Raw genomic sequence first — 16,232 nt, 5'->3', positions numbered from 1 at the left:
ACACACATAATTAATACATAACAAAGTATATTTGTCCTACTAAGCTGTGCTAGTAAGGCGAGCGGTGAGGCCAGTGAACAGTGGTGAGTGAGGCAAGCAAAGAGAGACAAATGGTGAATGAGGTGAGCCAAGCGAGAGGCCGAGGCAGGCAAAGCAAGGCCAAGGTGAGCAAATAGAGCAAAGCAAGCGAAGAGGGTTTCTATTTTTTTTTGGTCGAATTAGGGTTGGGTTTTTTTCTACTTTTTAATTTACACGGCAAAACGAACTGCATTAGAAAGAAAAGAACAAAGGAGGAGGCGATAGGGTTTAGAGTAGACAAAAGCATATAATATGTAGTATCTAACATGCACAGTGTAGGGTTCAGGAGTTCCAGGTTCAAGGATTGACCCGGTCCCACTTAGGAACTAGACCGGGACTGGCCCACTCGATCGGTCCAGGGTCGGTCCAGGGTTGACTTTGGACCGATGCTCACTCCTAATTATTCAAGGGGCAATTACAAAAAAAAAAATCTCATGAATTGTGGCGAGAGTATGCCTTTACACTTGGAAATTATTACGCGATGTCCCAGAAGTAAAAATTTTCGTCACAAAATGCAAAAGTAACCGTATGTTTCGAGCTTTTAATTGGTCAATAAGCATTTCGGCACGAACCCACAGTGAGACTTCGCTTTGACAGACTTGAAAAAAGGGACGACAATATTCCGTCATTGGTTATAATGACTTCGCTTTGACAGACTTGAAAGCATTCCTTCACGCGACAGTGCCGAAGCTTGTGATGTAATTGCATCTCTCCAAAGACTCTTAAAAATCTTGTCAAACGTCATTTGCATTTGCCCAAGGGACTTTAGAGCCCTAACGTGCTTTGCAAATGCTGAACCAAATGCACCCAAAGTCGAATTTCGACGACAAAGGGTTTGTGTCCCAGCTTTACAAGGCCTTTTCTTTATAGTCATTTTATTTTTATTTATTACGAAATCAAGACAGAAGAGAGATTTGCTTTCGAAAGAACGAGATGAAGTACACTCTGACCCTTTGAAAAGTCGCATGCATTGCACAGGCTAACTGAAATTACAACGCCGGGCTAGCGACCCTAACAAAATGAAAGTTTAAGAGGGTAATTTGTAATGCTCGAAAGATTAGGGACAAACGCGCATCACCCTCCAAGTTCAAGCGACGAGAAGAGGCTCCTCTTTGTATAAAATATGTCCCCCATGCACTCGCACGCCCTCACATCTTTTCTTCCTTTTCTATTCTTCCTTTGGTTTAGTGTGAAAATATGAAAGATTTATTCATGAAGGATAAAGAGTCAGACAACAACTGCTCAAAGTACTCATCTGATCTGATCTTTATCCCCTGTCTTAGCTCGCAGCTTTCTTTTTTTGTCTATTTGGGCTTTTTCTTGTTCTTGAGTACGTGTTCCACCCCATACTCCCAACAAAGAGAAGATATTCAAGATAACACAAGTTAGACCCATGCTTCCCAGTCCCCCAAAATGGGCAACTGAGTTTTAACAAACGAATAGCAAGACCTGATATTGATTTATTACATCTGCTCAACACAGATTCTCAAAAAGGAGCTACTCATCTGCAGCTAACCAGAGCCTCTGTCTAATCTGGTGCCAAAAACCCTAGAACAAGAGCCCGAGATCGACGAAAGGGAAAACCAGGGAGGAAAGCAGACAAACACCCGAAGAAAAGGCGACACGAAAATATCCTAGAGAGGACGAAAGCATGCCCTACCAGAAACTTGAACTCCTAATTAGTCCACGATCATCGTCATTTTAGGGTCTACTGCTACTGCATGAGTAGATTTCTGATAACAGCAGCTTGATCACTGTCGCTGTTGGCCAGCAGCTCGGAGAGTCGCTCGCTCAGGTCGTCGACCTCTCTGTGCAAGCTTCTTATGTAGCTGCACGTCTCTTGCAGCACCTTCGCTGCTGATACCTGCAAGGTTTTATGAACCCTTTCATCAACCATCAATTAAGGATCTTACTAAAGGTTTCGCTCGGAGCACCTATTAAACGGACTCAATTGAGACCGTTCTGATTTTCAAAGCATTAATTGCACGTAACACGAGAAAAAAAAACCCATTAAAAAATTTCATGTATAAGTAGTTGTTTTAGACCTGAGCAAAAATGCTCAAGAGATAAGAAACAGAAGGAAGAACCCGGAGGAGTGGGACTCCCCAATGTCACCTCTCGTATTCCAGTCCTCTCCGCGGAAGAAAAACAATTCACGAGTGGAACATGAGGGTTCACGTATATGTAGCTGTTTAAAAAGTCTCCGTGGCAATATTAGCAAAAGATCAATTAATTAATACATCTAATTAGATCTTTTTCCAGTCTAGAAGGGGTAGGAGAACGCAACATGAAGGAAAAGACTTTCCAGACAATTACTCAATTAAAAATCTTGATTGTTTTTCAAGGAATTAATTCGATGGGGTCTAAAGTCAGATTAGAGTCTTGTCAGCTTGAATTAGACTGCAATAATTTACGTTTGTCCCAATAGATACGACAACTTTTGTCATTCTTCTTTGTGGAGGAAAAAGAGATAAATCATGGTGAATAAACTTAGGTACTCTACTTTTTTTCGGAATGCTCGTGGCCTACACATTGGAAAACTGAATGATACTCCTTCGGAAAATCCACTGCCACAACTTCCGAGCAAAGCTTTTATTCATTCAGAAAACCTTCATTGTCTCGAAAGTATTCATCAAGTCATGAAGTGTGCGCCCTTTTCTAGCTGAAAAATGACATGTATCTGGAGAGATGTCGGGAGTGAGGTTACCTTGTCGGAGCGGCGGTTACGGATTTCGGGGAGGAGTTGCTGCAACTTGGAGACGAGGTCGATGATCTGGTCATCGCTGATTCCGGAGCTCCCGGATTGTCTCGATCTTGACCTCCTGCTAGACATGATAAACTAATGATCCTCTTCGAAGAAAGGTCAACTTCTGAAACTGAAAAGCTCAGACTCCGGGCCTCTCTCTGAACTGTTATAGTAGTAACTGGAGCGGGACAAAGTAATGGGTCGAAGAAAGCCCTTCTGTCAGAAGGCAAACGAGAAGAGCTGATCTCACGCAGGAAGCTATAGCCAAGAGAAGTGCCAGACTCTGAAGTCTGAACTTAAAAGAGAGTGATTAGATCAGATCAGATAGGGGGAGATACAGACGACTAGTGTCAGAAGAGAGACGCATAAACAGTACATGCACTTTAGCTTGGAGGAGCGGATTATAGGTGGAGAGAGAGGGCGAGAGACAGGGAGAGATTAAGGCACAGGAGAACACAGGGAAGTGGGTTCTGTGGGAGTGGGAGAAGACAAACTGCATGGGATGATGCAGTGGGCTGAAAAGGTTGTATTTAAATAGGGGTCGAGAGCAAGAGAGAGAGAGAGAGAGAGAGAGAGAGAGATGAAGGGCATGCCAATGCCATACTGTCTTTCGCTTGTGTGTGTTTCCCAGCTCGGGCTTGAATTGCCATTTCCCAAGTGGGCTTCCTGTTCTCTCTTGACCATGCTTACTCGAGAGAGAGAGAGAGAGACAGTGGTTTGTGCGTGTTTTTGTGCCAGCAATGCGGGGTCGGTGTCTGTCAGACTCCACACGCAATACATTGTTATTTTAATCTGGTTCCAGTACCGCTAGTGAAATCGCCTGTGTTCTTCTGCTTAAGCCGAGTTAAATTATCATTATTAAAAGTCTGCCAAATCTCACAGCCTCTAGAGCCAGCCGAGTTGGGCAAAAAATATCCAACACATGTGATTCGAGAAGTACTCATAATCTTGAGTTCGAGATCCTCGTTGCTTGATAGTTGAAATGATAGCAGGATGAATACGAAAGGGGTTATCCGTGTCCAACACTCAGCTCGATAAATCCCGAATGTCATCAGAAGTCATCTTGAACTTTGCAAGATTCGTGTCACTCTTCCTACTTAAGTACATTCGGATCCGTAAGCTCACTTGAGACCTTAATTTTATGTTTTTTCAATAAATTGAAACCTTAATGTTAAATGACATGCCATACTTTTCAAGTTATAACAACTAAATACTAAAATATAAACTGGGTTCGAATCCCCGCTCGGTTCCGTAATTTAAGTGGGGGGCCATGGCGGTGGGTTGCTGGGCTAGTCTCCCCCGAGGTATAGGCGCTCCGATTACCTGTGCGGGCTCGTCCCCGGGGAATGGTGGAGGATCCTCGGTTACCAAAAAAAAAAAAAACTAAAATATAAAGGATTTGGGTTTCTGCTAAACAAATATCAAATTTTCTAAATAAGATTCCCAACTCATCCTTTTAACCCAAAACCAATTATTCTATTCTTATACAGAGGATTTGTATGTTAGGAATCAAATTTAAACCAAGGCTCTTTGCTATTCCTAACCAAGTGATCTTATTAAAGTCAGTCAAAGTCCCGGGAATCGGACATGCATAGGGATTAGATGGTTCGATGGATTTTCCAAAATGAACAAAAGCATCGTTGATCATGTGTAAGGATTGTACTGCTAACGTGATGAGAAAACCAATTTGACGAAGTTGTCGTGTTTCATGAAAAAAATTGAGAAACCCTTGATTACGGAAGACTTATACCAATGTTAACTCTAAATAGTGGATTAACGGAAATTGGGTTTATAACCATTTGTTAAGGTTTATCATGTTAGAGAACGATGTGTTTTATTTATATCTTAACACTTCTCTCGCGCGAAAATCCTATAGGATGATGAAGTCCGATAGGTTGAAAAACCTTGGACATGCAAAAGTCAATATGTACAGGGAAAGTACCAAAAAAGTCCTAGTGTTCATTCGGCCATTTTCTGATTAAATTTGCCGGATGGATTCAATTGGTACCAATGTAAAATGATTTATGACTAAATTGGTCCAATTGAAAGGTTTATGATTGAATTGGTATTGATGCAATAAATTTATGACCTTTTTTTTTTGTACTTTTCCCTAATATAGACAAACACGAAGTCCATACTTTGGCTCATCAAGCACATGTGTCCAACTAAATAGACCTAGCTAGGGTAGAAAAATCAGACAAATTGTGTATCCATGTGAAACTCACGCTATCCTCTTGACTTGGATTGGAGAATATACGTAGTCAACATTCAACACGAGCAGTCGAGTAGGAGACTAAACCTAGTTCCGATGGAAGCAATGTGTCCTCGTTTTCTTACATGGTAGAGTGCGATTTGCACTACAATTGCCACAGATTATGCCGCAGATTCCACCCAGCTCTGCATAAACACAAGCACCGAATTCACGTAAGAAAAATCACACACTCCCTATAAGAGAAATGGCGGCCTTTCAAGATTGGGCAGCTCTTGAAACTGAACGTGGATCATTTGGTAGGAACATTATTGTTCTCAGTCCATCATTTACGCATGGGATTATTCTCACGATGCACATGTAAATATCTCGGGAAACGTATCAAAAAGTTATACGCCCATTGTGTTGGTACTAATTCAATCATAAACATATCAATTGAAGCAATTTAGTTCTAAACATTTTCACATTGGTATCAATTCAGTCTATCCGGTTAATTTAGGCCAGAAATCGCGAATGTGGATATCGATCATTCTACGTGGCACGGCCGGCGCTGACGTAGACATTTATTTAATAATTTTTTAAATATTTTTTTCTTTTTTTCCTTTCTTTTTTTTGCTTCCCTTTTCTTTTTGCCGGTGGCAATAGGTGAGGGCGAGCACCGGCAAGATCGACCCTCGCAGGCCATGGCCGGTGGGCGGCCACTAGCAAAAAGAAAAGGGAAGCAAAAAAAGAAAGGAAAATAATAAAAAAAAAATATGTTCACGTTTGCACCAATCATGCCACATAGAACGGCAGGGGTCAACATCAGCAATTTTCGACCTACATTGGCCGAATGGACTAAATTTGTATCATTATGAAAAGGCTTAGGATTAGAATGGTCCAATTGAAATGTTTAGAACTGAATTGGTACCAATGAATAAGTGTAAGACTATTTTGGTACTTTTCCCCAAGTATCTCATTAATATGTTCTTGAGTTAATCTAGCTATTCACCGACGACTAAGGCTCCGCTCGATAACTAGTCAAGATCGTCTCACCTTATTCTGAGTCCAGCTCGAGGTCACACTAGTGTAAACTTTGACCTCAACATCACTCAGCTCGACAAGCTTCCAAGTCTAATCGAATTAAAGTTATGTAAATAGACACAGAAAACTTTAAAATTAAAATCATATTTACATATAAAAATGTTGAGGAAAATCCTTCATACAGCGCAAATGACCGATACTTTGTCAGATGGTCAGTTTTCTTTGATACTTCCAACGGTGAGAAACGAGTAACAGGTGTGCATCTCAACAGTCGAAATGGAAGGGATGAAAATGCGACGAGCCAGTCCGTCATTAAGCGATTTTGGCACAGCAAGGTCCGAAGAAAAACTTTCTAAATCAAGACGGTTGACTAGTCAAAGCCGACACTGCATGCATTGCCATTTGCCATGGCGTCCTCTCGCAAAGCGCTGCCACCACGACACGTGGGCCCGGCTCCCGCGCACCGACCCACATTCTGAGAAACCGGGCGACGTCCACAGTGGCGTCACGATTTCATTAGCAGCACCATCGCCTTCGGGTGCTAGTTCTGGCAACCAAGACGAGGAGTTCCAGGTTACGAGCTTCGGATTTTCCAAAGAGATCAGCTCACGCTATAGCGACTGCATCATATACATACACGTAGCATCAATACGGAGATATAGAGTATCTTTCTGCAGACAGAAATGAATTATTAAACTAGATTCTGATCGAATGGGTTGCTCTCTACATCATTTTGTGATTAATCGCAGTCATCATATCATCATTGCCAGGCGAGACTCGCCCTAGATCTTTTCGTTAACACATGGCCACCCTTTAAACGCAATTATTATCTGGTGGATTCTTGATTGATGTCTCATTATCCCGTGTGTATAACGCATCCAATAATATCACAGGCATTGGTATTGAACGTACAAACCCTAGCTAGCTCGGTCTGGGAGTGAGCAGAAAACAAGAATCTCCCTCATCAGCTCGAATGCATTCAGATGTCCTTACTATCTCTTTTTTAATCATTTGCAAGTGTAAAATCAATCGCTGGCCCAAGTTGGCACATTATATGATGCGCACGGAATCACATTGCATGTTGGGGGAGGAGGAAAGATTTTCGATTTCTTTTATCCGCACACTCCGCCACAAGATCCGCTTCGTTCGAGTCGATTAGATTAGCGAGGAGTACCTGAAGATGGTTAATCATAAACACGTGCTCGTTCCTTGACCAATGACTTGGAGGGTGCAAGATTCAAATCGAGATTAATTAATCTTCCCATCTCTCTCTTTTCTGCGCCAACCTGAACCATCTTTAGAAAAACAGTGGTAATAATAATGATAATAATGCCTCGCGAGTTCAGCCTTGCTGACGAAATTCATTAGCTTCGTCTCGTGTCTGTGTTCAGTGCAAGAACTCTCTAATCATACCACCCACTTGCAGAATTTTTTTAGAGCCTTTCATGGTTCCAAAGTTTGTGGTCCCCCGCGGTTGCAGTCTTCTTCTTATTCTTCTTCTTCAACTAACTATATATAGATAGATTCTGCACCAGTTGCGAGCTCATACATATGTTAAGAACCTTAATTACATCTACTTGATATGTTAAGTACACGACTTGACTCGAGTCAGACAAGTGCTTGTCGCGTCGGTGCTGAGCTCAAACATGATTGAAGAAGTTTGCTAATAACTTCCAAAGGGATTGAATACATGAATCACAGTCGATCGGACTACATGTGAGTGAGATTTCGCACGCGTGCAAAAACTATGTATACACACGAGGGGCATATCTCCTAGTCCTCGCTAAGACGGTCGAATCACATATGGTATAGCTCATTCGTTCCAGAGTTCTGGTCTTGGGTCATGGTACACAAGCAGATCAGATTACAATTTGAAGCTCATTATACAATATGATAGAAAGTTAAATAACTATGGAACTTTGTTGAGGAGGAAATTGATTATAGTAGGGGGTCTGCTCAGCGTGCATCTCGGGAACACATGACCCTGATCCAATGGACAGCGAGGTCTCTGCTCGATGTCACGAGGGACACCCATTTCTTTACTCTGTCAAATTCAGTGGGATTGGTTTTATTATTAGGAAAAAGGGGGGGAAAACAAATAAATAAGTAAAGAAGAAGAAGAATAGTACTTCTCGTTCTTATGGACTCCAAGAAAGATTATAGATGGTGATATGAAAGTGATCTTCTCAGCATATGCTCTCTCTCTGTCCTATTTCCTCTTGGTAGTAAATAATGCGCAGATGTCATTGCAAGATTTATTTTTTTTATATTGAATAAAGAACATCTCGCCACATCTCCTAGTCGGTGAAAAGTCGCCCCTTGGAATTTGGAAAGGAAACTTACGTAAAGCCTCTTAGATTTTTCTATTAAGGGATGCGATGTAGGTGACAAAGCTCGATGGAAAGTGTAAGAGAATAGCACCGACCAAGATGGGCGATCCTTCTTGTAATATTAATCTTCATTATGAAATGCCGACCGTGGAGAGAAGTGAGTCATGTCCATACTTCGTATACAACGATCCAAAAGTTCATTTCCTGTACGAAGATGCAAGGTAGAGATAATGTCCATAAGTAGATCGCCAAAAGCTATAGCTACTTCTTCAAAGTCATTAATAGAAAGGGTCATAGATAGTCTATATATGGCCGACGTGATAGACTAAATGAATGACGATGCAAGATTCATATAAAGATTATGTCTTTTTTGTGGAGTAATATAGAAGACTATGAAATTCGCCGAAATTTATGTGGTTTGGTCAAATCCATTGGCAAGAAGCAACTGATGCACGCGAGTGTAATTCTCAAGTCAATGCGGTCCATCAAGGATCGAGCGAATCTTCTGTATAAGTCTCGAGTTATTCCCCTAATTTACCATTGATATAGTAATGTTAGGCATACTAAAATTAATTTATGGGAAAATTGTCCAAAAAGTCCTAAACCTATTGTACTTTTACCAATTTAGTCATAAACCATTTAATTGCGCTAACCGAGTATTAACAATTTCATTTCTTGCCAATTGAGTCCATTCGGCCAATTTTGACCGAAAATCGCTACATGGAGCTGGCCGTCCTATGTGGCACAACCAGCGTTGACGTGGACAATTTTTAATATTTATATATTTTTATAATTTTTCTTTTCCTTCTTTACTTTTTTTCCTTTTCTCCTTTTCTTTTTTTTCTTTTTTCTTTTTCCCTAGCGAGGCCGGCCCTTGCCTAAGGCTCGGTGATGGCTGGTGGAGAGAAAAAGGGGAAAAAAAAAGAAGAGAAAAGGAAAAAAAGAAGAAAAGAAAAAATGGAAAAATTAATTAAAAAATCATTAGAAATTGTCCACGTCAACACCAACCGTGCTACATAGGACGGCCAACATCCACGTCAGCTATTTTCGACTAAAATTGGCCGAATGGACTCAATTGGCAAAACGTGAAAAAGTTTAGATCTCAATTAACATAATTAAAAGATTTAAGACTGAAATGACAAAATAGATTTAGGACTTTGTGGATAATTTTCTCAATAATTTACTAATAATGTACCGCCTCATATAATTTATTGTAAGTGGATCTTTAAACAAGTGTATCATATTCAAGATCCAATAAAACTTTATCTTATCGCTTAATAAATTGATTTAGCAATCGGATTTTGTTTAACGAGGCACTTGCTAAACACCTAATTAAGGAAAATTTCTTATGTTCAATTGATTCACTCTCTGATGTCATGTCACGCGTAAGCGGTGTAGAATCGAAATATTAAGTTTGATTAAAAGGCCTTCGGAGTTACTTCTTGACAAGATAATGTTGTTCAACCCTTTGATATGTAATCCTCTTGGATATTCGCATAAGTTTTGTCTTTTGTTGGTTCCTCCTTCCGATGTCACCTCATCGGTGATCGTGAACTCAAGCTCTCGGTTAAGTCCCTAGCTAGCTAGGATATGATTTCAACACCTGAATTTAGATGCCATTCATGAACCTTAGCTAGGGTTTCGATTTCCCATGCTACTCGAGCTAATAATGAATTAATACCCATGCATTAATTGTCGCTAATCACCTGTGAGGACTCGATTAAATTATCGTGGGTAGTTCGTGTGTTGAGTACGAGGATTAATAAGCTAGAATATATTTGGGATAATAACACAAATAATTTATGAACTTTGACCCATTGTGTAATATGATTTCTAAATTTTTTACTTTGTTCAGTATCGTCCATGAACTTTATTGTAACGTGCAATGTGGTTTTCAATATCGTCCCTCGATTTTTTGTACTTCTTTAACTTAGTCCCCAAACTATTAGATGTTCGGTATTGTCTTTCCATTAATTCAAGTCCAGCAACAATATTAAACATTTTCATATAATTTAGGGACTAAATTAAACATATACCAAAAGTCCAAGGACCATATTGATTAAATTGAAAGTTCGGGGACCCTATTACACATTAGGTCAAAATTTATGGATCACGCATGTCTTTTTTTGTATATATTTCTACTTACATGTCTGGCAAACCAAAAATTCAATCTACAGCCAAAGATAAAGTAATACAAGTATAGCAGTCTCAAATAAAAAAATTAAATAGTAATATGCTCAAAGTTTCATTTAAAAAAGGTATTGTCCATTAGATTTGTGTTTTGCGAAAATAACGTACTCATAAGGATGATCGACATGAGACGTGAGATATATACCAGGACTTTGTTAACCGATACCATGTGATTGTGAACATTAACCCTTCCATGTGATTGTGAACCTTAACCCTTCCAATAACTATGTGGTACCGCAAATTTTGTTGTTTGTCCTTGCTAGAGATATTTAGGATATTTCCTAAAGATATTTATGACATTTATTTTGATTTTTCATATCTCTTGTGATGGTGCATATATTTAGGAGATTCTCCATATCTTCATTCGATATGCATTCACTTGATTGATATGTTACCTAGATAGTCATTTAACAAAATCTATAATTATGCTCATGTACTGTTTCTCTTAAATTTAATCGACGACAAAATATCTTTTACCAACATTTGTTATTCGGTTTTTATTAAGAGGAAACGGGTTTTGTGGCAATTACAAACAGGAGCTATATCAACAATACACAAGGAACAAGTATACTTCAACATAATTTAATGAATGATGAAGCCCAATGACATATAAAGTTTTGCCGGAATTAATCAACGGTAAAGTGCAATGACATAAAAATACAACGCTGGAATTTGATCGATGACAAAGATCTAAAAATTACAACTAAGGTACAGGCTGAAATTTAGTCGACAGCGAGATATTTAGAAACTAAAACTAAAGAACATGAATTGAAGTATAACATTGATAAAAGATAACATGTTTTTTTGTTCATTCATCACATTTTACAAAGAATATGATGTGGCTATCTAAAGCCTACAATCAACGGTTACCAACAGAGATTACACAAATTTAAATAAATAAATAATTTCCCAGTGGTTACGAGAAGTAACATTATCCCCAAGAAGTTACTCCGCGGTTTTTTATTATCAAGCAACACTTATCTAGAAGAGCTTAAATATCCAAAACTATCGCTACTCCACAATTATCTAGAAGAGCATATACATCCGAAAATATTGCTACTTGACAGTTACACGTCTATCAATGTCGATATCAATGACTTCAGAGCTTACATATCCGAAGATATTTGCTACTTGGCAGTTATACGTAGATATCGATGACTTCCTCCCTAGATAATTCATTGTCGATAACTTCTTTGGTTGTCGATGCTATTCAAGTTATCGACAGTACTTTTCATCGATGACTTTTATTGTTCACCAAGCTATTATTTCGCCTAAGTCTATCACTTGTCGGTACTAACCAAACATTAGTCATTTTTTTTATGTCAACATATGCCCCTTAAAAGATTTGAATGATTCACTGAGTATTCAATTCTTTTAATAAGACAATCAAAAGTCATCATGCCCCGTTGTCATCGGCAAAATTTATTTTTTCTTGCCAAATTTTATCTTGGTTAGATTTATCATATGATATGTTTTTCCATGAAAGCCGCGTTTGTGCAAAGTTTTTTATGTGGCCCTCTATCTCTCTTCTTAAGTAATTGCTCGTACTTAGACACTTGTGATGCCAACCGAAACAAATCGACAAAGTTTTGGCATTTCAAAATTTTCTCTTATATTGATTTCAATCCATTGAAAGCCAAATTTGTGAATTATTTCTTTAAGAGTGAAGTAAGGCATCTATTTCTAACCTTTTTGAATCGAGCAATAAATTGATTGTCTCGTTATTATATTGATAGAGTGTGATCAAATCAGCAATCGATACGTCGTGTATCATTCTATAGAATTGAGAATGGAATTTTCTAACCATCTTTGCCTGAATACACACCGAATTAGGTGATAAATCAGTATACTAGGAAAAAGCAATTTTTGACAAAGGCAAAGGTAATAACTTAAGTCTTAAAACTCATTTGTCCATGTTTCTCCGCACTGGGTTATAAATCGATTAATGTGTTTAATAATCGATTTTTTATTTTCTCTAGTAAAAACGATAAATTCAGGAATTTCAAAACCTCTTGGAAAAGGCTAGTTATTAATCCATTCAAGATGTGGTTTCCAGCAAACATGTATGAAAACACCCCTGTCTAACCTCAATCATTGTTGAACTTCTTGGACAAACTGTGCTAGAGTCCATTGTGAATTTGGTTGACCATTTTTTCTCGTAGGCGGTAACACTAGTCTTGCCAGATTATTAACGTCCATCGGCATGTTAGGCTTAATAGGAATATCCACGTTGAGAAGAACCGGCCTTATATCTTCAACATTTGGCAATTGACTAGCTCGTTGATCAATTTAATTTGCCAAATTTTTGTCACCAATTTGGTAATTTTGACCAACATCAGCATGATTATTCTCATCATTGTGACCTTGACTTGAAGATTCAAGCCTTTGCATAATTCTTATGAGAAGTTGACAACTTTAACCAACATTATTGGCATCAATAAATGAAGAGGGAATAGAAACGTATCCTCTTACCACTGAATTGGATAATGGTAATTGATTGGACAATCCTGGCCTTGAGAAAACATCATTCATGGCATTGATAACGATCGGCTTGATCACATTTGCCATGCAACTCACAATGTAATTAGCTATATTGTTTTGCTACTCTTTGAACAATCTCTTTACGGCGGCCATCATATGAGGATTTGATGAAACTTCTCTTGATTGTTCTTCAGTGAGACGTCAAGAAGGTCTGCCTCGTTGCGTTGGCCTTCTTTTACCGCTTAGTTAACGGCTGAAGATTCAAAGTGCATAGCCCTGTCACTACAATATGGATTGTTACTTGCGGCATTATCAGGCTCTATCCTTGTTCTTGGCATTGAATTTCCTTAAATCGAACTACAAGTTATCCCACCAGGCAAGCCAAAAAGATTTTCGCCAGAATATAGTCAACGACAAAATATTTTTCACTAAAATTCGTTCTTCAGCTTTTTTTAGATTGAGACGGTATTTATGGTGATTCCGAACATGAGTTATATCAAAGGAACACAAGGAACATATATGTTTCAACGGAATTTAATCAAGGATGAAGCCCGATGACATAGATAGCTTAGCCGTAATTTAATCGATGATAAAATGTGATGACATAAAAATACAACGCCGATTTCGACGACGAACATTTGAAAACTACAACTAAAATATATGCATGACAAGATATATGAAAATACGAAAAAGGTATAGGAATTGAAAAATAATTGAAAGATAATAAGTTTTTTATTGATTGATTGGAGGTTTACAAAGAGTACGATGTAGCTATTTAAAGCATACAATCGATGGTTATAAATGGAGATTACAAACTGAGATTACAAAATTCAACAAATAAATAACTTCCTAGTGATTACAAGTGGCTAGAGCTTAAATAACTGAGAATATTGTTACTTGACAATTACACATTGATGTTGATGACTTCATTACAGATTACTGTTATCGATAACTTTATCTTACCACACTTATCTAAAAGAGCTTAAATATCCGAAAATATCAATACTTCTCAGTTATACATCGATGTCGATGACTTCATTTCCAGATAATTGACATTAGAGTTTAAATATCCGTAAATATTGCTACTTGTAAGTTACATGTCAATAACCTCCTTGAAATTCCATGCTCTTCAAGTTGTCGACCGTTCTTTTCATTGATGACTTCTGTTATTCACCAAACTTTGCTCTCATCGACTAAGTTGGTCATTTTTTAGTATAAACATGTATCATTTATCATGATACAAATCCACAAAAATTACACTATTCTCTCTTTCACATTATTCTTATCTTGATATCAGAGCTAGACGATCCCAAGGTGTAAGAAGTGCAATGTGCACTCAGCGCACACCCGAGTCCAGTGCAAACTTCGAGCACAAATGTTATCTCCTTTCTCATAGTCGACCTTAATATCCTCCATCTCGTTTGATAGCCATGTCAACATGTTCTGCTGTCGCGTAGTCTGTACAGTAGTCATGACAAACCCCCGTTGCAATAACAGCTTTCTCGTCATGTCAACAACTTCTCACCCTAACAAAAGTCTCCTACTTGACAGCAATTTCCAACCACAACAACAGCCTTGTGCCCTGACGATAGCTTCCTGAGCAACGACGGCCTCCTGTTGCAATGACACCTCCTACCGGATAGCTTGCACAGCATCACGACAACACACGATCAATATAGTTCTCTCTTCAACACATCGAACTACTTGGCGCGATCCACCCAGGTGTTTTCTTGGATCTTTTATCCAAACTCAAGTTTACTTCTTTTTCTTCATTATGAGTTTCAAGGGATGTTAAAAATATATAGGATATTCCCCTTTATTTTCCTTATCTTCTTATGATGCATATATTTAGGAGATTCTCCATTTGATTGTCCATATACTTGATCTATATATTACATAAATAGTCATATAATAAAACATATAAATAGGCTCATATACTATTTATCATAGAAATTGCACAATTATATATACTGCATTATTCTTATCTATAATTAGAAATTATTTGGTCCAATTTAGGCTCTAAGCCCATCTCTTCAATTGATAAAGAGAATGAGTTGGCTTTGAAGGTGACTTAAACAATAAGAGTCTGTTTAGTAACGTTTCTGTTTTCAAAAATAATTTATGTTCAGAAATAGTTTTTTCTATTTCTATTCCCTATACGAGTTTCTGAGCAAAAAAACGCGTTTAGTAATTGCACAAAATTTCTATTCTCGGAGTAGAAAAAGAACAGAAATGCGTTTGGTAGGACACTAAAAATTTCTACTCCTAATTTTTTCATTTAATTATAAAATTGTCGGTGGAGACTTAACTATTTATGTTTGGATAAAATTAGACTAGAAATAGAATAAGTATAAATTGTGATATAGAATTGGATGACCTTAATACAATCATAAAGAAAATTACTCTTTATAGACAAAGTAAATACCGGGTGATGGTCGAAGAAATTGCAGTTTATGAGACTTAACAATTCATGTTTGGATAAAATTGGACTAGAAATAGAATAATAATATATTATAATATAGAATTGGATGACCTTAACACAATCATAAAGAAAATTACTCTTTATAAATAAAGCAAATATCAGGTGGCGGTTGAGGAAATTGCAATTTAGGGTGTTGGATTTTAGGATTGGGGTTAGGGTTTTAGAATTTCAGTTTTAAGGTTTAGGGTTTTGAGTTTTCGGTTTTGGATTTTAGGGTTTAGGTTTTAGAGTTTCGGGTTTGGGGCTTTGGATTTAGTGTTTCGGGTTTGGGGTTTTAGGGATTCGGGTTTTGGATATTGGGGTTTGGGATTTAGGGTAGAGGGTATAGGGCATAGGGTTCGGAGTTTATGGTTTAAGGTTCGGGGTTTTGCGATTTTGCATTTTAGGATTTAGGGTTTCGAATTACGATTTTAGGGTTTCGGGTTTGGAGTATTAGGGTTTAGCATTTCGGATTTTGGGTTTGGGATTTTAAGGTTTAGGATTTGAGGTTTATAAGGTTTAGGGATTTGGGTTTTAGGGTTTGGGGTTTTTGATTTTAGTGTTATGGGTTTTAGGGTTTGGATATTAAGGTTTTGGGGTTTAGGATTTGAGGGTTAAGGTTTAGGATTTGGGGTTTAGAATTTAGTATGAAAATATCTTGTGAAAGAGAGAGAGTTTGTATTATTTCTCTTTTTGTTCTAGAAACAAAAAAAA

General features: G+C 38.0%; 1 protein-coding gene across 1 annotated transcript; it reads right to left on the bottom strand.

Moving 5' to 3' along the window:
* Positions 1-1,518: 1,518 nt before the first annotated feature.
* LOC115693701 (transcription factor PRE3-like) lies at positions 1,519-3,313 on the bottom strand. The gene is made up of 2 exons (XM_030620752.2): positions 2,786-3,313; positions 1,519-1,942 (listed from the first exon to the last, which is right to left on the bottom strand). The coding sequence occupies exons 1-2, from the start codon at positions 2,909-2,911 to the stop codon at positions 1,793-1,795; spliced, it is 276 nt and encodes a 91-aa protein (XP_030476612.1). The 5' UTR covers positions 2,912-3,313; the 3' UTR covers positions 1,519-1,792.
* Between the last annotated feature and the right edge of the window lie 12,919 nt (positions 3,314-16,232).

The sequence above is a fragment of the Syzygium oleosum genome, unplaced genomic scaffold (assembly GCF_021117445.2).
Source record: "Syzygium oleosum isolate NSW1041296 unplaced genomic scaffold, Sole_v2.1 Sole_v2.09, whole genome shotgun sequence".
NCBI classification, from domain to species: domain Eukaryota; kingdom Viridiplantae; phylum Streptophyta; class Magnoliopsida; order Myrtales; family Myrtaceae; genus Syzygium; species Syzygium oleosum.
The sequence above is the reverse complement of the archived record's forward strand: the minus strand, read 5'-3'. Positions and strand labels throughout refer to the sequence as shown.